This window comes from Gobius niger (assembly GCF_951799975.1).
Source record: "Gobius niger genome assembly, chromosome: 23".
Classification (NCBI taxonomy): Eukaryota; Metazoa; Chordata; class Actinopteri; order Gobiiformes; family Gobiidae; genus Gobius; species Gobius niger.
Genome location: NC_136874.1, coordinates 6,465,459 through 6,489,569, shown reverse-complemented (window position 1 = coordinate 6,489,569; position 24,111 = coordinate 6,465,459). Strand labels below are relative to the sequence as shown.

At 42.5% G+C, this 24,111-nt stretch overlaps 1 protein-coding gene across 1 annotated transcript in view; it reads right to left on the bottom strand.

Moving 5' to 3' along the window:
* Positions 1-24,111, bottom strand: part of zranb3 (zinc finger, RAN-binding domain containing 3) — a 161,146-nt gene that overhangs the window by 22,526 nt on the left and 114,509 nt on the right. Inside the window, exons 16-18 of the mRNA XM_079581858.1 lie at positions 20,843-20,947; positions 16,510-16,652; positions 406-546 (exon numbers count right to left, since the gene is read on the bottom strand). Of these exons, the coding sequence (XP_079437984.1) occupies positions 406-546; positions 16,510-16,652; positions 20,843-20,947 (389 nt within the window). The remainder of the gene's footprint in view (positions 1-405; positions 547-16,509; positions 16,653-20,842; positions 20,948-24,111) is intronic.

Genomic DNA, 24,111 nt, shown 5'->3' with positions numbered 1-24,111 from the left:
TTCTCAAAAAACAAAAAAAACAAAGAGACATTTCTGGCCTCTCCTGGCTGTGTAAGGTTTATGTCCTGGTAAAAGCAATAAACATCTGAATCCCAGACCTGAAAAGCGAAGACGAGGCTGTAACCTGCGCTGGCTTCCTAACGGCAATGTGTGGCGTCAATACTTGGTTTCCCACACTGTAAACTAATCACTAATCAATAAGGTAATCAATTACGAGGCAGACCAGTGAGCAATCTCATTACGCTGTCATTTGAAGTGTAAACGGTTTAGTAATCTATTGTCGAGGTTTGTGTTACACCAGTGCTTCGGGAACGTACAACCTGGAATATCATCTTTATCATGAATCTGCATCAGTTGTTACCGCGGCAACAGCTTTGTTAAGTCAATCGTTTTTTCTGTACTCACTTCTCTGCTCCGGGCGAGCTCAGCGGCGTAGCAGACTTGCGTTTTTGGAAGAAGCTCTCCCTGGTGACGACCCGTACGCTGCCGCCTTCCTTTTGGGCCTTGTCGAGCGATGCCAGGGCCACCTCGTCTCTGCCCAGGTACCTGCAAAAAAGAGAAAAAAAAATATATATATATGTAGTCAGAGATAGAGACAGACCCATATTACGAAACCTGGTGGTCCGATGGAGGCGGCTGATTCCCCCACACGGAGGAGATGGATCTATAAACTGCATTAGCGCTCGGCACAGATAAGAAATGTGATGTTACTCAAGCATATCGGTAATCTAACTCTAACCTAGATGTAATTTGTTATTTTTTTTTCCCCGCACGGTGCAATGTAGTAATCTCAAACTACTTGTAACACACACCGTCGCCCCGAGAGCTCGGCAAAACTTGACTTTTCTACAGCTTTTGGTAAATATCATGAGAGAAAAGTGGACAAATGTGTGGAAACTTCCATTGGATTATCACAGCTTTAAAGCAGAACTACGTAACTTGTTTACGTTAATAAATCCCTTTCGTCGTCCCTCTGGAGGAAATACAAGTGTTAATGGGATTATTGGAGGGTCTTTCCTCTCCCCCTGGTGTCTCTGACCAGAAAAAAACTATTGCAACTTCACTGACATCGGCTCAGAGGCCCCAATACACAATAATGGAATCACGAAGAAGAAGCTAACAGGCTAACGGGCAAAGCTAACTGCGGGCTAGTTTGAGTTTGAAAAAAGTCTGATAGAGCAACTTTTTGCACCGTGACCCCCAAAATCACCACACCAACAACTCAGGACCCCCCCACTGTAAAATAAAATTAGTATTTATAATAAATTCAGTCACCAATACACACTAATGTAATCACGAAGAAGAAGCTAGCAGGCTAACGGGCAAAGCTAACTGCAGGCTAGCTCCACTTAAACAGTATTTACAGCCAAGTTTGAGTGAAAAAAATGATTTCCATTGTGTAATTGGATGTACAATATCCCTCTGTCCCTTTGTCTTTTCTGTCAGCGTAGTATCATGCTACTATAACATGCTACGACACCTGCAGTGGCGCTTACGGCCTCTAGGGGCATGAGTTACTTAGTTCTGCTTTAACAGAAAAGTCCTTAATCAGTGGCAGGCTGTTACAAATTCATATCACCATTGGATTTTCTATTGTTAAATCGCTCGTCCCTTTTTCTCCATTACTCCTCATCAATAACAAATATCCCGCTCCAATTATTCAAAAACTACTTTAAAGCAGTACTAAGGAACTTGTTTACCTAATAATACAAGTGTTAAAGGGATTATTGGGGGGTCTTTCATCTCCCCCTGGTGTCTCTGGCCAGAAAACGTACTGTAATCAAAGCTAAAGGCGCTACAACTAGAGAGATCTTTGTCTTATATCAACTTTTTTTGTTTGTTATTTGCTGCCTGGACAACTGAGAGCGTACTCGTCACAATTGTTCCTTCTTCATCAAGGACATTTCTGTTTTATCCGAGTTTTTCTTCCCTGGTTTGACGCTTCTGTCTCTGCCATCCCGGGTCACTTTAATCCAAACGCACTAGTGCTATTTCATGCAATTTCGGAGGGGACTTGCACACCTTGCACTTGTATCATAAGAGGCATAAAACCTGCGGCGGCCATGATGGATTAGATTAGATGATTGACGATCCCGGCGGGGAAATTAGATTGTTGCAGTAGTGAGAGTAATAGGATTCAGCGGAGGATGGGGGGGACAAACACAATAAAAGCGCACTGGTCGGATTCAAAATAAGCAATAAAAGAACGCATTTGGACATTTTGTGCTCGGCGCCGCGTCGAGGAAAATGCAAAGTTACAAGTTTGTCCAAAGAGAAAAAAAAAATCAATAAGATGTAACAATGCTTACTCCGGCCTAAAGGGGTCGGTAAAGAGGATAAGGGGATTTATTTGTGTAGTGCTTTTTCACCATTAGAAGCCAAATTCGCAGGACTAACTAAAGGAAGAGCATTTATCCCTAAGCTAGACTTAAAGCAGAACTAAGCAACTTTTTTTTGCTCATTAATTGTCCGTGAAATAAATACTACGCTGACAGAAAAGACAAAGGGAGAGAGGGATATCGTACATTGTTCCAAAACCCAATTACACAATAGATATTTGTTTGTCACTCAAACTTGGCTGTAAATACTGCTAAAGTGGCGCAATCCCGCAGTTAGCTTTGCCCGTTAGCCTGTTAGCTTCTTCCTTGTCATTCTATTCCCGGTCGGAGCAGGGAAAGTTGCAATTGTGGTTTTTTGGCCAGAGACACCAGGGGGAGATGAAAGACCCTCCAATCATCCCTTTAACACTTGCATTACCCCCAGAGGGACCACGGAAAGTATTTATTAAGGTATACACGTTCCTTAGCTTTACCCCAGTCCAAAAGCTTCTGGAAAAAAGCTGTGAAAAAGCAACAAAACTGAGCCGAAAACAATGATGGAAATGTGACAAAAAAGTGAGAAAACATTGACAAAAAAGTGACGAAAAATGGATGAAAAAGTGGCAAAAATGTCACAAGAAATTGACAAAAAATGGACAAAAAAATACAAAAATGTGACAAAAATGTGACAAAAAAATTACAAAAATGTGACAAAAAATTGATAAAAAATTGACGAAAAAACGACAAAAAATGACAACAAAAAAAGACAAAAATGTGATTAAAATTTGACCAAAAAAATGACAAAAAATGTGAGAAAAAATGACAAAAAAGTGACAAAAAAGTTACAAAAATGAGTTGAATACCCAACAAAAAAATGATGGAAAAAAATCTGATAACGTGAGGAAAAAGATCCTCTCGGTTCAGGCGGGAGTTAAGAGGTTAAAGTAGTTTTTGAATAATTGGAGAAAGTAAAGATTCTTCTCTTCTTTGTTTACCCCGCTAACTGTTTCAAACATGACCATATATGGGCGATACCAGAGATGCCGTCTGTATCTATGTTAAGATTTCTTCAAGTGAATCAAAAAGACACGACCAGCTCGTCTGATGACCTATTGGGGCAAAAAAGCTTTGTCGATAGTATTGATGGCATGTTGGCTGTTCGATATCCTGTAATTGCTTCCTGGAATCTTCCGCAGTGTTGCTTTAACTCGAAAATGACAGTCATTCCACGGACACCGTAATGTCGCAGTCGCATAATCTCGCAAAACGGATAAACCTACAGCGTTTTTTGCCCCGTAGTGTTGAGGCTTTGGGCATGTGCGAGACCGAGAATCGGCAAAAAAATCTAGACTATTTCACGCACAATGGGTAAAGCAAAGCAAACATTTTGACACGGAGGCGAGGAGGGGGTTTCGAAGACTACAGTGGAAAAGGCAACGGCATGAAATGTATAGATTTGTCGATATCTAAACCCTGTCTCAGGTTATGCAATGCTTGAGGCGTGAATGCGCATTTCGGGCTCCATGTGAAGCAAAGGCAGATCTATGAATGTGAATAAATGAAATCCTACTTATACCAAAGAGAAGTCGGAGTTTTATAAAGAAAAGTTGAAAACAAGTTGAAAGGTTGATTGGTTTGTACTGTATTCTAGAACTGAATGATTATCTAAACAAACAATCATAAATTGACTGTACTAACGATAAGAATAGACAGAAAAACTCCGCTAAACAAGCCGTAGACGATATCAAACACACGCGCTGCTTACAGGGGCTGGGTGTTTTTGTAATTGTGGCACGCGGATCGATAATTAATATTGTTTTCTCCCACATTTGTTTTGACAGCTCTGTCAGGGGCGTAACGCAGTTTGATAAAGTTTATTGCAGGCTCACCAACAGTTACGCTGCCACTCTGTAAGGAAAAAAGAAAAAAAAGGGAAGGAAAAAAAATCAATAATTGGCGTGGCTCCAAGCAAAATAAACAAGCAGACTTCAACGCGAGATACATGGGGTCAGAGTGAGGCTATGTAGAGCGTATTTAAATGATGGTATACTGTAAATAAGATGAGGAGAAGCTGCAGCAGTTTCATACAGTATTTTCACATTTACTCCACACGGGTAAGGCTGAAAAATCACATTAATAGACCAAGTTTGATTGGAAACAACTCCTCATTTTACTGATGAAGCCAAACATCTGATCACTAGTCAATAAAAAACGTGCTGCCCCATAACATCTCTTTCTGTCCCTTTCCAACACAAGGACAATACACTATCGCTGCAAAACAAATCATTTTGATGAGCTGGACGGACATGAAAATAATTGTTTTGGAAAGGACGACGGGAACAGAGAATCCTTGGACCTACTTTCAAGCCACCGTTCTTTTGGACACTGTCTGACTCTGAATGTTTAACATCTGGCCCATGGAAAATTGTTTAAAGGGATATTTCAGGATTTGACATAGGGCCTCATTTCCTAGTTATCCAGAGTGTTGCTGATTTCTGGAGATATTTTGTTTTGTATTTCATGCAGTTCTTATATTAGAAGAGTAACATGGTGCTAAGCTAGTGCAAGGCTAGTGCATTTCTATGGCATCAGCTAGCCTGCATTAAAAACAGTGTGACCCGCTCCACAGAGCACCTGAGGCAAATCACATATAACACCAGACTAACCATATAAATGTCTGTGTCGATAGAATAATTTTTGGAATATAACTGACCTTGTATTACATGAATGATCAGATTTAGAGGGACTATTTTCAAGCAGATCACTCCGCCGCTGCGTAGCTTATACAACCACGAAGCTGCTGCTGCTCAAAGATACGTTTTTTTTTAATGCAAAATGGTTAAAATTACACTCTGGATAACTAGGAAATGAGGCCCTATGTCAAAAATCCTGAAATATCCCTTTAAAGTGATAGTCTGAAAGTGTTTTACAGATTTTATAAAACGTGCAAAATCGACCACCTAGTCTCGCGTTTTGATGTAAAGTAAGTAATAATATATACATTATTTTCTGTAAAGTCCCTCCTTCTCGGATCTCGGCAACTAATCAGAGTCTAGTATCCTCCCGCGTCAACCAATGAGACGAGCTTTTCCTGTGAACCAGCCTGTCAGGTCCAATCAGGAGGGAGGGGGGAGGAGCTTGATTGTTATTTTCCTGCTCTCCTCATTTTGCAAACTACGAAGGGCTTTCTGGTTAAAGAGGGGGGGAATTTGATGATTTACTTACAAGTTTCCCTCTATCTCTCCTCACTTTGCAAACATACAGACTATCACTTTAACTTAAAGGAACAGGCCACCGTTCTTTCATACTGAGATATGTTCTTACCGGAGCTTAGACGAGTTGATTTGTACCTGTCTGGACTTTGTGCGTGCACTCAGTGACGCAAAAAGAAGATGTTAGCATTCAGCCTCTCCTCGGCCTGTTCCTTTAAACAACACATTACTGTGGTTTACAAGCTCTCTACACCTAGTTTTTTCATTTCACCTTCCAGTTAACGCTTTACCGTGTCTGGCCTTCCGGGTGCCGCCGCGCTTCGATTGAGACGAGGCGTAAACAGAGTCTAAAACAGGCCTGGGTTGGACTGAAAAGCTTCTGAACTGGGTGTGACCCACGTTCCTGGCTGACGCATGAGGAAGGTTGTAATGTCTCTAATTGAAAGTGCCTGGAGTTACAGATGACCCTGGGCGCCGCCTTGGGGGTCCTGGAGGTCACCGGTGCGCGCCGCACTTTGAGAGCCGCAGTGCTGGAATGTTTTATGTAAAAAACAAAAAGAGAAAAAATAAATGAAGCAGAACTGCACAGCCTTAAACATGGATTTGCTAAACCAATGATTTGCTCAGGGGTGAGTTCTTCGAGTTCCCGTGATTGACAAACATTTTAACCAATCAGAGTAAAGCTGGATATGACTCAAACGTCGGGGAAGAGCAGAGACTAATGTCGTTTCTGCAATAAACACTTAAAGTGATAGTCTGTAAGTTTGCAAAGTGAGGAGAGATAAAGTGAAATTTGAAAGTAAACAATCAAATCCCTCCCCTCTTTAACCAGAAAGCCCTTCTTAAAGTTTGCAAAATGAGGAAAGCAGGAGCTGAATTTGCAAAAGTAAACAATCAAGCTCCTCCCCCTCCCTCCTGATTGGACCTGACAGGCTGGTTCACAGGAAAAGCTCGTCTCATTGGTCAACGAGGGAGGATACTGGACTCTGATTAGTTGCCAAGATCCGGGAAGGAGAAACTTTACAAAAAAATAATAAATATATATAATTACTTACATCAAAATGCAAGACCAGGTGGCAAATTTGCACATTTTATACAATTTGTGATACATTTAGACTTCCAGACTATCACTTTAAGGATACAAGGAGTCATTAGCAACTTGGTTCAGATTGTAAACGTAGGAGAATTCACAATTCAATCAATGCAAGATTGGAACAGGACAAAAACACTTTCAATAGATGGGAATACCCACGCTGCGACGCCATCTTTCGATCAAGCTTTAGACCGTGTTCTAAATAGTTTAGCTCAAAGGTTTACAGCGGGTACGTCATCGGATATGAATTCCTGCTTTTGAACTACTTTACATTGGTAGTATTTGGTACGAACTCAAACACATCTTTCATCTTGTCCAATCCACTTCATATTGTTGCTGTCACTGGGCATAGGACACTACGCGTTTTGCCAAATCCATCGGGAAACTATTATACGACAATACTATGATGAGTAATGTGGAAAGCTGCACAAAACTCCAAATCCCATAATGCAGTTCTGCTTAAGCCGAACATGACATTCAAATCGCATTGCTATCATTTAATATTCTCTTCAAACATGTGAGTGACATTAGTATGCATTTCCCACCTCTGGACAAAACACTTAAGACCGGTCCCTGACGAAACTCCAAATCCCATGATGCATTGCTACTCAAGCATTCACATAAACACCAATTTACATTCCACTCCACCGCGCCTGTGGCATTAGTATGCGTTTTACTATCTCCATCTGGACACAGGATTTTTATTTTGAATCAGAATTGCGGAAAGGTGTAGCAGAAATGTCAGAAACGCGGAGGAGGAAGGAGCCACATCAAAGCTGGCAAAGTTTTTTCTCGGGAAAAGCTGAGGGGAGACGAGCGGGAAGCTAAAGTCTCCATCAAACGCAGCCCGACTTCCTTTGCTTCAAACGCCGCCGCGGCACTGAGGCGGGATGAAACGGTGATACCTTGCGCGCAAAAACCGGAGTCCAACCGCGATTTCGGAGAGTGTTTGGGCATTCAAATTACCCAGCCAGCCGTACCAGAGATGACTGCGACTGCACCAAGGCAAAAAACTACGCTTTCCATAAATATGAGTTTGCTGGAGGAGAGCTAGATGCAATTAGCTGCTGCAATTGGATTATGGGTTTATGCCCACGACAACAATTGAAGCAAAAACAGCCCATATAGTGGCCTATTGGAGTCCAGTGGAGGTTCTCCAGGTATGGAACTGTTGGCGTAGTCCTGGTTTGGCCTGGTTTAGTTCTGGCTTGGCCCTGGATCTCTTCCTGTTTTGACCCTAGTTTAATCCTGGTTTAGTCGTGGTTTAGTCGTGGTTTAGCCCCGGTTTAGCTCTGGTTTGCTGGTTTGAGCCTGTTTCTGTTTTTTGTTTTTTTGTTAGCGATGCACCGTTCCAATGCTGGTATCGGATTTTGGAGCTGATACTGAACCGATACCAGCCTTGGCAATCACCTACTTAAAAACACAACTTTCACCAACTTAGTCTGTGTGAATGGGCATGCTGTATGTGATTTGGAAGGGTAGAACCTGGAAAATTCAATGGCTGAGATTGTTTCAACCTTGGCAAATATATTTTTGATTGCAACAGCACCCAACAGCATGCTAAAGCTAGTGGAAGCATGCTAATGCTAACGAAAACTAATCAAGGCGAGGCCAGAAACTAAGATAGAAATACCTAAAGTGGCCTAATAAACAAAATAACCAAATACATTTTTAATGCAAGTTGTATGAGTTGATTATATTAATGCAACCTAAAAGGCTGTCATGTAGCTTATATAAAAAAGTCCAGTGATCCTGTTCAATGTTTTCCATTAGTTTATTAATAGATGTAACTGATAATTGATATGTAACATCATGACAAGATAAGATAAGACTTTATTGATCTGAAAATGAACTAAACAGGACCTTCCACTTTTTCACTCAGAGAAAGCTACTTTTAAGAAAGTCTCTTGGTATCGGTTAATATCGGCAGATATTCAAACCCCTAGTATCAGTATACTGGGCAGCAAACTTTGAGCAGCAAAAAAGCTGGATCGGTGTATCTCTACTGGTTTGACCCTGGTTCAGTTCTGGTTTTGGCCCTGGTTTAGTTCCAGTTTTGACCCCGGTTTAGTTCCTGTTTTGACCCTGGTTTAGTTCCTGGTTTGACCCTGGTTCAGTTCTGGTTTGGCCCTGGTTTAGTCCTGTTTTGAACCTGGTTTAGTCCTGTTTTGACCATTGTTGATTGGTATAGTAGCTCTTGGTTAATCTTTGTAGGTGGAATGCCACATATCTTAATCTTGTAATAAAAATCAAACCTTTAAATCGAACATAACGATAGAAATGTTCACATTACACGTGAATATATGGCTCAACTCACGACACACTTTCCATAAATCCAGACCGTCATGGCGCCGATTGGATTATGGACATTATTAGCACAACAATGCCCGGATAAACACGGCTCTTTTCTTGGCGCGCTTCGCTCGGCTTCGAGTGGACCACCAGGCTGCAGATGTGAAGTAAACACCCCAATTAATTAGCCACTCGATCAACTATTCCGTAATTATAAGCAATCATTTGTTTGAAGACAATTTATATGGCGGTATGACAAGCTGTTAATGGCTGGTAATAATCGAGCGGGTTCCTTTATATGAAGACTGTAAAGAATACGATATGATCCGTTCCTCATTACGCCGGACGAGTCCGTCGAAACAAATATGGTGCTTCTCTCCTCAGACCTGACTCATCACTAGAGCTGGGTACCACTTTATTCGATACCTACACTAAAATATTTGACATCTTGTATTACTTATTTAAGCAGAAACAACCAAGAAACTTCTTTAGTGCCGTTCCTAGACACATCAGCATCAAGACTTGGAAGAGCTTGGTCGGTTCTAACTCCACCCCGTTTGGAGCCATAGGGATATACTGGGAGAGGCCAAATGACCAGACAGGTACGCGTCAACTCGTCTAAGCCAGTGTCTCCCAACCAGGGGTACGTGGACGGATGGATGGATGGATGGATGGATGGATGGACGGACGGACGGACGGACGGACGGATGGATGAATGTTGGATGGATTTGGGTGGGTGGGTGGATGGATGGTTGGATGGATGTTGGATGGATGGCTGTTGGATGGATGGATGGATGGATGGATGTTGGATGGATGGATGTTGGATGGATGTTGGATGGATGTTGGATGGATGGATGGATGTTGGATGGATGGATGTTGGATGGATGGATGTTGGATGGATGTTGGATGGCTGGATGGATGTTGGATGGATGGATGTTGGATGGATGTTGGATGGATGGATGGATGGCTGTTGGATGGATGGATGGATGGATGGATGGATGGATGGATGGATGTTGGATGGATGGATGTTGGATGGATGTTGTATGGATGTTGGATGGATGTTGGATGGATGTTGGATGGATGTTGGATGGATGGATGGATGGATGGTTGGATGGATGGATGGATGGTTGGATGGATGTTGGATGGATGGATGTTGGATGGATGTTGTATGGATGTTGGATGGATGTTGGATGGATGGATGGATGGATGGTTGGATGGATGGATGGATGGATGGTTGGATGGATGGACGGATGGATGGATGAATGGATGGATGTTGGATGGATGGATGGATGGCTGTTGGATGGATGGATGGATGGATGGATGGATGGATGTTGGATGGATGGATGTTGGATGGATGTTGTATGGATGTTGGATGGATGTTGGATGGATGTTGGATGGATGGATGGATGTTGGATGGATGGATGTTGTATGGATGTTGTATGGATGTTGGATGGATGTTGGATGGATGGATGGATGGATGGATGGTTGGATGGATGGACGGATGGATGGATGAATGGATGGATGTTGGATGGATGGATTAATGGATGGATTGCTTACTTACTCACCCAACCCTACTCAAAACCTTCCTGGAAGCGGGGAATCACCGACTAGCTGTCCAACATGTGAGCATTAGGAGCATGCTCTGACCCCCATACCCTGTGCGAAATTAAAATACTTTAGGACCAATATAGAAAAATCAGTGATACTTTTATAGCAATTATGTAAAAAGCTTGGTTAAAATGGTTTCAATAATCAAGTTGCGAAGCTGTCCGCGATGATCTCTATGGAGTCCGTGAATAATGTAAGTCATTATTGCTCGCTGCGCAGCTTGACAACTCCAAATGACTGCTTTTAAGCTCTATCAAATGTGCGTTTCCTAGTAACGGCTTTACAACTAATATTTTTAAATTACAGCGCCTCTCTAATTGTCAAATGGCTTGTTATCCCTGAGCGCCGAAAAAAAAAATAATAATACGAAAAACAATTTGTACGATGGTGATCAGAAACGAGGCGCGCAAACCGAATTACCCCACTCCAGTCGCTCCCTCCCTCTCGCTCAATCATGTGCAAATCACGCCGAGTGGTTTCTTATGACGAGAAGGCATCCGGTGAAAAATGCCAGGCAAAGTGCATTAAGTTTGGAGTGGTTGAAAAGCGATCGTCTCTCCGGAGCGAAGGTTGGGCCCGCTGCGCCCGAGCCCTGGAGCTTGATTGTTTGTGATTAGTGGATAAATCAAACAGGTATCAAATCAAGCCGGGACAATTGCCTCCTACTCGCTCCGTGATTAGGTTGAGGCGCCCAAACACATCGCCCCGCTGCAGAAACACGGGCGAAGGAGTCCCATGCCCTGTAATTGGCAAACTCCGGCAGCCTCCATCCACGTCAGGTGTAATTAGTGCGTGCAACAATCTGCCTGTTTGTCACGGAACACCGACATCACTCCGGCGGCGCTGGGTTTTAGATGACACGGCGAGATCCAGCAGAACTGTAGCGTTTCCTGAGATTAGGGAAGGAGAATGACTGTCACCCAGTAAAAAAGGATAACACATGAGAATCAACTTCCTCATCGGTGATTTTACAGGTTAAAAAAAACCCCCGCATCTTTACTCTCTTCCGATGTGACTCATAACTTTGCCAGTTCGTCTCCATGGCGACGCTAAACATGAGGTTTTATTAACGTCATCTTCCAAATGCTTTCTGTGACTCGCAACAAAAAATATTGGTGTCTAGCAGATGATTAGGAACATGTTTTCAATCAATGGCATTGTTCTCTTTTTGGTGAAGGTTTAAAGGAACAGGCCACCGTTTTTCCATACTGAGATATGTTCTTACCTGAGGTTAGACGAGTTGATACGTACCAGTCTGGTCTTTGTGCCGGTGGAAGAGCTTGGTCGCTTCTAACTTCACCCCGTTTGGAGCCATAGGGATGTGCAGGGAGAGGCCAAATGCAAACAACATCTTTGGTACGAATCAACTCCTACTCTCTCCGTGTCAAGCGGCCGAAATGAGTTCCTTCGCAGGGTGGCTGGGCGCACCCTTCGAGATCGGGTGAGGAGCTCAGTTACCTGGGAGGAGCTCAGAGTAGAGTTGCTGCTTCTTCACGTTGAAAGGAGCCAGCTGAGGTGGCTCGGGCATCTGTTCCGGATGCCTCCTGGTCGCCTCCCATGGGGGGTGTTCCAGGCATGTCCTAGTGGGACAAGGCCTCGTGGAAGGCCCAGGACACGCTGGTGGGACTATGTCTCCGAGCTGGCCTGGTGTCGTCTCAGGGTCCCCCCAGAACAGCTGGAGGAGGTGTGTGTGGATCGGGAAGTTTGGGCATTTCTGCTGAGACTGCTGCCTCCCCGAACAGGCCCCGGATAAAGCAAAAGAAAATGGATGGATGGAAAAAACGGTGGCCTGTTCCTTTAAGGGATTTTTCGGACTATATGTCGATCAGGAGTGCAAGTCGCACCAGCCAAAAAATGCATGATGAAGAAGAAAAAAACATAGTCGCTCTGGAGTAAAAGTCGCACTAGCCTTGGCAACTACCTGGGCATGGAGGCGTAACTACACCATTGACAAGCCTCTCCCGGCAGCACGCTGTTCAAGCACCCATTAGCTAACTTGTTCCTCTAGCTGTGGCCATCAAGGTTTTAACCCGTGATTTTTTGTTTTCTTCTTGCAGTAAAAGTAACCTCCGCTTGTCGCCAGTCCTTCACAAGTAGCTTTCCGCTGCTCAATTGCCATTTTTATAATCTTCACTGGTACAGAAGTGGTGCATGTAACAGATAGATAGACCTCATCACCAATATACAATATGCCTGAAAAGTTTGGATACACTTTTAATGTATCTGCATTTCTTGATTTTCAACACTATTTGAATTGTGTGATTCTAATTGAAGGCATGAAATTATGAAATAACTCAAAATGTGTTTTATACTTCTACAAATTCTTGCCCCGCATTTTCTCAACGAGCTTCATAAGGTCAGCCCTGAAGTGGATTTCAACAGAATGTGAAGTGAAAACATTCACAAGCTCGTTGTTTGTTCATGAATTAATGCATTCAATGAGAATCTACAATGTACGGTAAATAGTCTTGAAATAAAAGAAACAAACAATGCATAAAAGAAGCATTTCCAAACTTACTGTACTCTATATCATATATATACAGTAAAGTACAACAGGGAAAAGTCATGATTTGAAAACATGTGCAAAGTTGTGTTCTCTGGGAAAAAAAGCCAACAGAACCAGACTAACGATGTCTTTCCACTTTTCACATTCCCCCATACAGAATCCTCAGACGATTTTAAAGCCGGTCCAAATTGGCACCAAGTGAAGCCCGTCCATACGTTAGAAGCTGAGAGAGTCCGACTCGTGATTTTCAAATACCGAGCAAATCCATGAACCCATTTCCCAGCAACTACTATTCACATAACATCCTGGTAAATACTCAGCTCATAGTATAATCATTTCCTTTCCTACTACAACATCTACACTGCAGCTCCTACTACGACTTCCACGACTCCATCCCATCAGTGCTGAGGCGATACATTTTTACTGCTGTTATTGGAGTGACTCTTTGCTTTTAACCGCTCCGTCCGCTGAGGTTCGGGGCCACAAACAATTTATTATAAGAGCCAACTTTGCGCGGCGTTATGTCAGCGCGGCGGCGAGGGGTCGTTTCTCATCGGGATTCAGCGTCTCAGGTCTGTTTGAGAGCGGCGAAAAGACATAAAGATGGGGCCTTAAAACAGCTGTCGTCCTGCTGTCGGTGTACCCTCCGCCGGCTAAAAGTGCAGATAAATGGGCAGAAATATGCAGTAAAGCAGGGTTTGGGCTTGTTTTATCTTCTGAGTCGGATAGAGGGGGATAATATAGACTTAGGCGGTGATGTTTCAGTTTCTGCTTACAAAAACATCGCCAAAATATTGCGCAAAAGTCAAAGGTTTCAATTTGTTTTCCAACCAACCAACAACCTTAACTATAATACATTTTTAAAGCCACAAGGTGTAACATTTTAACCAATAAATGGATTAAAATATGAGCATTAACTTCCTCACAAGTGTTTTTACTGGTGAAAAATACCTCTGTAGCCCGAAGTTAGCTTTGCCCGTTAGCCTGTTAGCTTCTTCTTCATGATTCTATTACTGTGTATTGGGGCCTCTGACCTCAATCATCCCATTAACATGTTAACAGGATCTATTAAGCCAAACAAGTTACTTAGTACTTTAACATCTTAAAAGATGATGTTTAGTGACCATTCTATATGCTAATGTATGTCTACAGTCAAATCTCATAAGGTCTGCACATTCATTAATGATTTCTAACCTTTGACCTCACCTGACAACAGCTGAAAACATCTGGATCGTTCATAATTTGCTATGCGTTGTGGCTAATGCTAATGGCTGGGAATTAGAAAACAGGCTAACGGACGCTAAAAAGTCTCCTGGACTAGCCGACTTGCTAACTGTCTGCATACGTTAGGACTGACTCAAGCCTCTCGTGTCTATTTCTATTACTTGAACTACAGTTATGAGACAATATTAAAAGTGAGTAGCTAAATGTGTTATTTCTCCTCTCTTTTGTGTTGAAAGGTCAAAGGTTTTCTCATCTCAGGAACTCGGGCATCAAAATTATCTCCCGACATGAGGCGGCGTTCATGTGCAATTTTCTACTCGGCAAGTGGTATTTACCATAAATACGAGAGCACATGAAGGCAGCAGTAGTATCGCAGACATGTTTATGGATCGACATAACATTGGAATAACCTGGAATGTTCCGCAGTGTGGCTTTAAATACACACTGCGGAAAATCTTCAAAAGTAACTACTTAGTCAGACACTTGAAGTATAACAAAGTTGGATGAGGGTTAGTTTCAAAAATATCAAAACATTTTCGGCATGCATCTCTCCTCCTCACATTTTGACCTCCATTACTCATCTCCTGGCAAGAAGTAAAGAGTCAAACTTGGAAAAGCAGCACACTTGGGCAATCTGCGAAAATGAAAAACTTTCAACAGGCACACTTTAAACTGATTTTACATTCGGATACGCCTTTAATATGACATTAAATGAGGCTTCACAGATTGTGCTGCTCGTGTCTGTGGTCGAATGTTAATCCTTGCACAGATTATTATTTACGATCATTGTTTTAAGTTTCATTCCCTTCTCACTGCAGCAGCAGGAGCAGAGTTTGAAAATGCTATAAAATGTATAACTGAGGCTTATATGAGCACGGATAGGAGTTCTTCAGCAATAGAAGAAGAAACCACCAAACAGTAAACATTGCTTTTACATTGCTCAAATGTGAATGAAGGAAAACAGCTCACTCAAACTTGGCTGTAAATACTGTTTAAGTGGAGCTAGCCCACAGTTAGCTTTGCCCGTTAGCCTGTTAGCTTCTTCTTCGTGATTCTATTAGTGTGTATTGGTGCCTCCGACCCATAGGCAGCGAAGATGCAATTGACTCTGTGCCTAACTTCATATCACAACACCGCCGCCCAAGAAGTGACTTCCTGTTTTGATCCAGCACGCCAAAATAAAAGCACCATCCTATTCATCAGTTCAACTTTCTATCTGCCTAACTATTAACACACACAACACTTGATGAACAAATGTGTGTATTTAATTATAGTCTTGTAATGTTGCAAGTACCTGCTGAACTAATCAATAAGACGAGCTGTGTAATTTTATTTTGGCCTGCTGGATTGAAACAGGAAGTCACTTCTTGGGCGGTGTTGTTGATTTGAAGTTATGCACAGTCAGTTGTTTTTGTGTGGCCAGAGACACCAGGGGGACATGAAACACCCCCCAATCATCACATTAACTACCAAAAGGATTTAATAAGGTAAACAAGTTACTTAGCACTGCTTTAAGGAAAGACGCAGCAGGTGAATAGAGGGGGAAAAGTACATTTAAAGATCTCAATTTTAAACTTAGACTAGATGTTTTGTAAATCATTTTATATTTTCGTACAAAAATGTGATATTTTATACATGAAAATGGCCAAATTGGATTATATTTTCAACGTCCAAATCTTATTGGATTGAACCAGGTATAAACTTATGGTTTAATTTTGTTGTATTATTAGTTACATTTAGTTAGTTACTTTTTTCAGAAGAGATTTTGTTTAGTTTTTGAATAAGCTGTATGTAAAAATTCAAATTTCGGCTTGTTTTCTGGGTTCAAAACTCAATAAATCCGTCTGGGTACTAAATATAAAAAAAAAAACTTAAATATAAAGTCAAATGAAAGTTTGGAGTCTGTAGAAGCTACTAAAGTGGAGATGTTGTTACAAGAGAAAACAGGCTCTAAGTTTTGTTCATTTCTCTTGTCTTTAGCCATTAGTTAAACCATTTCTTTTCGCCCAGAAAGGAGATGGCCATATTTTGGATTGCAGCGTCACCTCGGTTGCCTTTCGTGGCACATGTAGATTCAACATATGTCAATCATACGAGAGATATCAAGTCTAATGTGTCCAAATGTAGTTTTAAGAGCCTGAATATGTAATAAAGGAACAGTAGTGTGATTCAGCTCAACTTCCGATGTGCTCTATTGAAATTCCAAGCAGAGTACTTCCATTGCCATCATTCCAAAGCGCCAGTTCACCCTCTAACCTTTTAGTGCTCGCGTGCGGGCGTTGGTTGTTGGCCAGCTGCTGCAATCCCAACGACGGCGAGTGATAAAGGGCACCGCTGCGACGGAGGAGTTTCTGCTTCATGGCCGCCAACCCGCTCCACTCCTGGACGAAACGCATCACCTGTGCGAAAAAAAAAAGTTAAATAAAATCAAAAAAAAAAAAAAAGACTTGATATTCCCCTATCCAGAGCCCACATGAGAGCTGAATCTTTCGGACTAAATTGCCTGGACTTTGGAGTGCCTTAAAAACAAAACAATTTGAGCGGGAGAAAGCAGTAAACACGCATAAACAAACCCCATCAAACCCGGGGAAAGATGAGATATAGGCTTTCAAGCAAGGATTCAAAGAAAAACGCATTGGCAAGACAACAAATAGCTTCTAGCGCCGAGTCCTAATGGGCAATTTAAATACACATATTACAGCCAAGGTGGAATCTTCTCTGCAAAGTCTGAAATGTGCCTGTATTGGAAAGAGAGAATGATATCGTTTCAAAGCAATCAAAACGCTGTGGACGGTCTCGGCGGACGTCGCGCAACTCGATGAGACGATTTATTGGCAATGGATAAAATAGTCGCACTCGATCAGAGCCCAAGCCCAGATAAAAATGGGGATTTGTGAACATTTGTGGCAGGAGGGGCATCTGGTGCAAAGCGGATGACGGTGAATCTTTGAAGCAACCTGACCTGAGTATTAACCATTGGATTGGGAGTTTAACATTGGCAAAAAGAAACCGAAAGACTGCACTGTGGTCGGCATGGTAGCTCAGTGGTTACGGCTCGTGCTTCACAGCTAGAAGGTCCGGGTTCGATTCCCACCAGGACGGGGCCTTGTGTGTATTGGGGTCAGAGGCCCCAGACTAAAAGAATCACGAAGAAGAAGCTAACAGGCTAACGGGCAAAGCTAACTGTGGGCTAGCACCACTTAAACAGCATTTACAGCCAAGTTTGAGTGAAAAAAAATCATCTCCATAGTGTAATTGGATGTACAAATAAAGTCCATCCTTCCTTAAAGCAGTACTAAGTAACTCATGCCCCTAGAGGCCATAAGCGCCGCGGCAGGTGTCGTAGCATGTTGCGTTTTTCAATTCATTAATTGTCCGTCAGAGTAAATACTACAATGACAGAAAAGACAAAGAGAGAGAGGGTTATTGTTCATCCAATTACACAATGGAGAGATTTTTTTTTACTCAAACTTTGCTGTAAATACTCTTTAAGTGACGCAAGCCCACAGTTAGCTTTGCTCGTCTGCTAGCTTCTTCTTTGTGATCCCATTAGTGTGTATTGCGCCTCCGATCCAGTTCAGGCAAAGTTGCAAGTTGCATGAGACACCAGGGGTAGATGAGAGACCCCCCAATCAGCCCATTAACACTTGTATTACCCCCAGAGGGACTGGTTCAGGTAAGTAGGCCTACTGCTTTGTTGAATACACAGAGTTGAAGTAAGGTTTCACTGCAATGAAACCACCGACCCTGTGCATGCTTCAGTTTGCGGCCCTCCATGAAAACAGTTGAAATAAGCATTAATTGGCCCTTATTTTTATGTTTAAATAATCTAAAGAGGCTGCGGTTTTGGATTGGGGGTCCGTCCTGTCTTAGGAAACCACTGCCTAAACCTTTACTCTAATGTATAAAAACTTCTAGATTTGTCGTGGAACAGGATATTAACTGGGTATTACGTTATAGTCTTGCTCAGAATTAGATGTGAAAGTCAATATCAGGTCTGTCATGTGAATTAAATGATTTCAGGACCATCCGTTTGTACCTCTGAGGCCCCCATTGAAGGCCCAAGCAATATAGCTTCCTGAATTTGAATTAAATCAGCCCTCTTTACTAATGACTTTAATAATGAAGGGAGCGCTGTGCGGCCGTGACCACGTGGGTGCCCGCGGGTCCACACACCGGCATCAGAGGAGCATTAAATCTCCCGGCTCGTATCGATTTTGATGGACAATTGGTGCGTGGCGGGGCGTGAACGATGGCCGCCGGGGCCGCGGATGCAGCTCACGCCTCTGTCTTTACACAAACACATAAACAAGGCGACAGGTGGGGCCGTCCTGACAGGAGCAGTGATACCGCGCGGCGGAGGGCACGGCGGGGTATTAGCCGGTCGGCGTGCGGGGTCGTTCCGGGCGGTGATTTGTCTGGTTTATTGGCGCCTATAAAAACGCCCCTGCCTTGTGTGCTGATTTCTAACTACACCGGGCGACCCACGCGTTTTTTTTCCTTCTTCTTCTTCTCTCGATCACGTCCCGCCTTCTATATGTCACCGTGTTGCCATTACTCCGACATGGGAGGAGGTCTGTTAGGTCGAATGGGTCCCTCCACATCGGCGCAGTGGTGCGTTGTATCAAACTAAATGATCTCACATTTAAATTGCGCTGGTCAGGACAGTGGCTTGTGGGCACAGAGGAGCAGATCTAATATTGCTTAATTCAGGAAAGTGTCCAGTCAAACCTCTTGGGTGTTTAAACAGTAGCTATGGTTCGTACAAGTTTTTAAAAAAGCCAATTCAGCTCTTCAAGGGTCTGACTGAAATGTGCAGCTCTACCCCCATGAGAATACATCTAATCAAGTAATGAAAAAGAGCGAATAATCACAGCAATAATGATTGATTTCTATATGAAAAGATCTTGACCGTTTATAATCCACTGCAATAGCGTTCAGGATGTACTCGAAAGGTTTCTGCACCGTCGAGGTCAGAATGTAAAATGCTTTTTGTGAAAATGGCAGTGGGTTTGTTTGACCCCGTAAAACTGAGTGGTTTAACCTGACGCCATTGCCCAAGCGCTTTAGTGCAGAAAGCCTCCGTCTGACCAGTCATAACAAACAGCTGATCTCTGACTGAGGAAAAAGGGATACTTTTCTCTTTCACAAAAGCTGAAAACAACAGCTGCCAGAACAGACACAGCCCTATGTGGTGGAATGACTCAAATATTATCATGTGGGAAAACCTCATGCTACATATGACTGGGCAGATCATGTCCCTTGAGACTCGATATCTCATTTACATAAAAAATGATGTTAAAGGGATATTCCAGGATTATTATTTTTTTTACATTGCCTCATTTCCTAGTTATCCAGAGTGTTGTTTATTTCTGGAGATATTTTTGTTTTTTATTTCATGCAGTCCTTATATTTGAAGGGTTTGGTGGTGCTAGGCTAGTGCTAGGCTAGTGCATGTCTATGGTAACTAGTAGCCTGCATTAAAAACAGTCTGATCCAAGCACAGTGCACCTGAGGCAAATCACTTATAACACCAGACTACCCATATTAATATCTAATAATTTTTCAAATATAACCATTTTGCATTTAAAATAACTTATATTTGAGCAGCTTCCTGGATGTAGCTATGCGGCGGCGGAGTGATCTGCTAGCTTACCGGATCTACAGCAGTTTGTTTACCTGTGGCCGGCATTACTACATGTGGAATTCACAAAGGAGCTTTCTACAAATCAGATATGGCAACGTTTGGAGGACGACCCCATGATTTTGAAGAGGTTTTTAATGCAGGCTACTAGTTACCATAGACATGCACTAGCCTAGCATTAGCCTAGCACCACTAAACTCTTCAAATATAAGGACTGCATTAATTAAACAAAAAAAAATCCAGAAATCAACACTCTGGATAACTAGGAAATGAGGCCCTTTGTGAAAAATCCTGAAATATCCCTTTAAATCTTTGAAACTGTACTGATTGTAGGAAATAGAAGCGGATCTGGATGGTCCTTCCCTGCAAAATTTCAACACTCATTTGTCACAGCCTTCATTCCAACACAGATCTTGCCACTCATATAAAAATACATTATTGGTTTGCAGTAGAGACAATGAATCAAGAACCTTCATAGAGGTTTTTCCATCTGAGATAGTGGTTGCCTCCTCCTCCTCTGGGGTCTCCATTTATCCAGGCTTGGTACGAACAGAATAACATGGCCTTATTACCCTTACACTTAAAAACATATGTAGTTTTCCACTTCCAGCTTTGTAAAAAAAAAAAAAATTGCTTAACTTCCTTTATACCCCGTCTTTTGGCACTGAACAATTGCTTTTACACTTTCTCATCTAATCAATCTCCCTGCGACTTTGAACAGCGTCTTTCTGAATCAAATTAACTCCCCCCTTTAAGGTGTTCTTGCGGTAATGACACGGCGCGTAGAAGCCTCGGTGCACCTCCAAAAACGTCCCGAAAGAGCAGCCCGCCCTCCCCTCCCTCGAACCCTGCCTACACCAACCCCCCCCCCCCCCCCCCCCCCTCATCCCGCAATTCCCCCGTGGAGGGAGCGCAGAGAGATGGTGCCTGGCGGGTAGGGCAAACCTGGATTCGATTTTCCCCGCGCCGGCGAAGGGCTGGGGGCAGCTCGTCCCAGTTGCTGAGCTTGACGTCCAGTGGGATGAAGCTGCAGTCCAACGCGGCGCCGTCCTGTAATAGATGAGCGGAGGGAGAAAAGAGGAGAGAAGAGAAGGAGAGCCCAGAGCAATGTTACCGCAGCATAAACACAGCTCAGAGGGGTGCCTTTCCTCACTACGGCTAGACATCACTGATAAAAGAGGGCTTCATGCGTCTGTGGGGAAATATAAGAACATACTGTGGTATAATACAAAGACAAATATGTTTATAGTGATGAAGGAACTGGAAGTTGAAGGTGCAGCTGTCGAATATAGAGATGGGGGTTGTGTTATCCACATTGAATTCTCGGCAAGTGGAACCAAGCCAGATTTTAATATGTAAAAGTCCTAAATTTAGCGCTCATATTAAAGTCTCCTGATGCTGCAGTGTTACCTGTATTTACCAGTAGTACTTTGCTACCTTCGATCACAAACTGTACACCAGGGGTAGGTAAGTTTGCATTGTTGAAAGACCAAAGGCTGGATCGTCCAATTGCAGGACAAAGCAAAGCATCACTTTTGACAAATGCAAGTGTTCTACATCATGTCTGACCTAAATGGGTGATCTACTAAAAGATTTGAAAGAAACAGGCCACCATTTTTCCACACTGAGATATGTTCTCATCTGAGCTTAGACGAGTTGATGCGTACCTGTCTGGTCTTTACGCGTGCGCTCAGTCATACAAAAAGACCGACCATGTTGTTTGCATTTAGCCTCTTCTTCCCTCCTCTATGGGGCCAAACGGGGGTGAAGTTTGAAGCGACCAAGCTCTTCCAGCCCATAGAGGAGGAGAGGCTAAATGCCAACAACATCTTTGGTCTTTTTGCGTGACTGAGCGCACGCGTAAAGACCAGACAGCTACAAATCAACTCGTCTAAGCTCAGGTAAGAACATATCTCAGCGTGGAAAAACGGTGGCCTGTTCCTTTAAAGGACTTGACAGTAGTTTTCACATTTCTAGTGCACTTCAACTGGCATTCGATCTCTGATTTGTGTAATGATATCCCTTTATATCATCCTAAGGACCAGAGGTTCAATAATACAGGGTCAGTTTTAGCCCCTGGGCCTGACGTTGCCTGGTCCAGTTCTACACAGATCATGAATGTCACGATCTGTCACGTTTTTAATAGTTATTTTGGTCTCAATATCACAGAACTAGATATGTGCAAAATACACATCAACTAATGTAATGTAATATAATCGAAAACACACAACCTTAATGTATTCATGTCTAATTATGAACCCGTAGCCTAACCGTAACCCAGTCATTTAAAATGGCCGTGAACCATGTCAGTAATTTAACTACCTGGAACATGATACATTATACCTGGTTACCTGTTGTTAACATGCACTACCCTCCAATTACCGTGTCATTACTGGGCTGTAACGTAAAGGGCAAGCATCTAATCACGACCATTGTTCCTTGAACGCAATACATTTACTATGATAAGCTTAACCTTATTCATTAGGGAGGATAGAGTGAGCACTAAACAACAAAACCTCAATCACTAAAAGTCACCCATTCACCGAACACACGGAACCTTCAGTGCATATATAGGGTAAGGTATGGCAACTTTAGAGAATAGTCTACAATATTCAATACGGCCTATGGTGATTACAGTGAATTGAATAGAAATAAACAATGATCACAGCCCGACATGGTAAATATGATGAATTGCTACCAAAAATAAAGCTAGTTCACATCAAAAGCTATTCAGTCCAATTTGATCAATAATTTAAGCTGATACTAGAGTTTGCTTCCTCTCTAGCATCAGTATCTTGTAACACAGTGGGTCTTAAATCCCCCCATTAGGTCCAATAAGTTAGCAAAGCTGTTCTTGCATCCTCTTAAATTGCAATCACTTTTTACTATGCGCATTGGCCGAAATTACGCTTTTTCCTGCCTGGCAATCAAGCTCCCACGAAGAACTAACTATCCCCGGGTCCAATTACGGCGGAGTCTTGTAAAGCAGTGGTTGTTTTGCCCTTTATTGCTTTCCGTAGAAATCCGAGTGTCTTATTAGCGATTGCCTTTTATGTTCTGATGCATGTGCAGATGTGCGTGAATCTCGTGACTCTGCATATGCATTAAACAACTAATAAGAAAATGAAAAAAAACAAAAAAAAACAGGGAAAGAGAGAGCAGGTGATTATGGCTAATCACAGTGCGGCTAATGGCGACGGTGGAATAAAGTATCCACGTTAAAGTACATTTCACAGTCATTGCGGCTTCATTAGTTCTAACTACTGCCAATTGGAAAAGCGATAAGCCCTTGCCCTCCATCTAAAGTCCGCAGCGATGAAAGCGACTGCGCCAGACATAAGGCGTTTCAATTATGAGTTGTTATTGAAGGAGTAGAGCGGGTGCAGTTAATTTATCGAGAGAGTAGAATGTGGGTGGCTTTGAAACTACTCTATACTTAAAGCGGACATACTGTGCATAAATACGCAGTATAAAAGTCAGCATTGAGGTTTTAAGTATTATGGAGACTTTCTTAAGGGCCGTGTCTGAGCGCCCTCTGCTGGCAGCAGGGGAAATAAAACAAGCTAAAAACAATATATGTACAAGCTAACAGTATGCTAAAAAAAAGCAGATGACGCTATGATGAACTCAGTTTGAAACCAAACGGGGTACTATGCGTTACAAAGTAAATCACCTGAAATCACTAAACAATCATATTCAGTGCACACAACTGAAAGTAATTCGGTAACATCTTCAATAAAACAACACTGTGGTGGTTTGTGAATTGTCATATCATGTATGGAAGATCCATTTTAAATAATATATTGTCCTCGAATATGGCATAAACACCTCCACTCCTTTGGTTTTGGCGTGAGGTGGCCTACACACAATCAGAACTGCATTACCGTTGTTTTTGCCGAGCCATGTTTCAGTCAAAAAGGTAAAATCAATTTGTTCTGTCGTAGAAAAAGAAACATCTAAAGTAAACTGGATTACTCAGTTTTAGGTATTTTTATTAAACCTTTATCTAACCAAGCAAGTCCCAGTGAGATTAAAAACCTCTTTTTCAAGGGAGTCCTGGCCAAGAGGCAGCGAAAAATATATAAAATACTAAACGTGATGTGTTTTTGACGAGGGAACAACGTGGTTACAAAGCACATCTGTTCTTTAAATACGAAAATGTAGTAGGCCTATACAAAATATGGAGTTTTAAGAGACACACACATAGGTGGCTA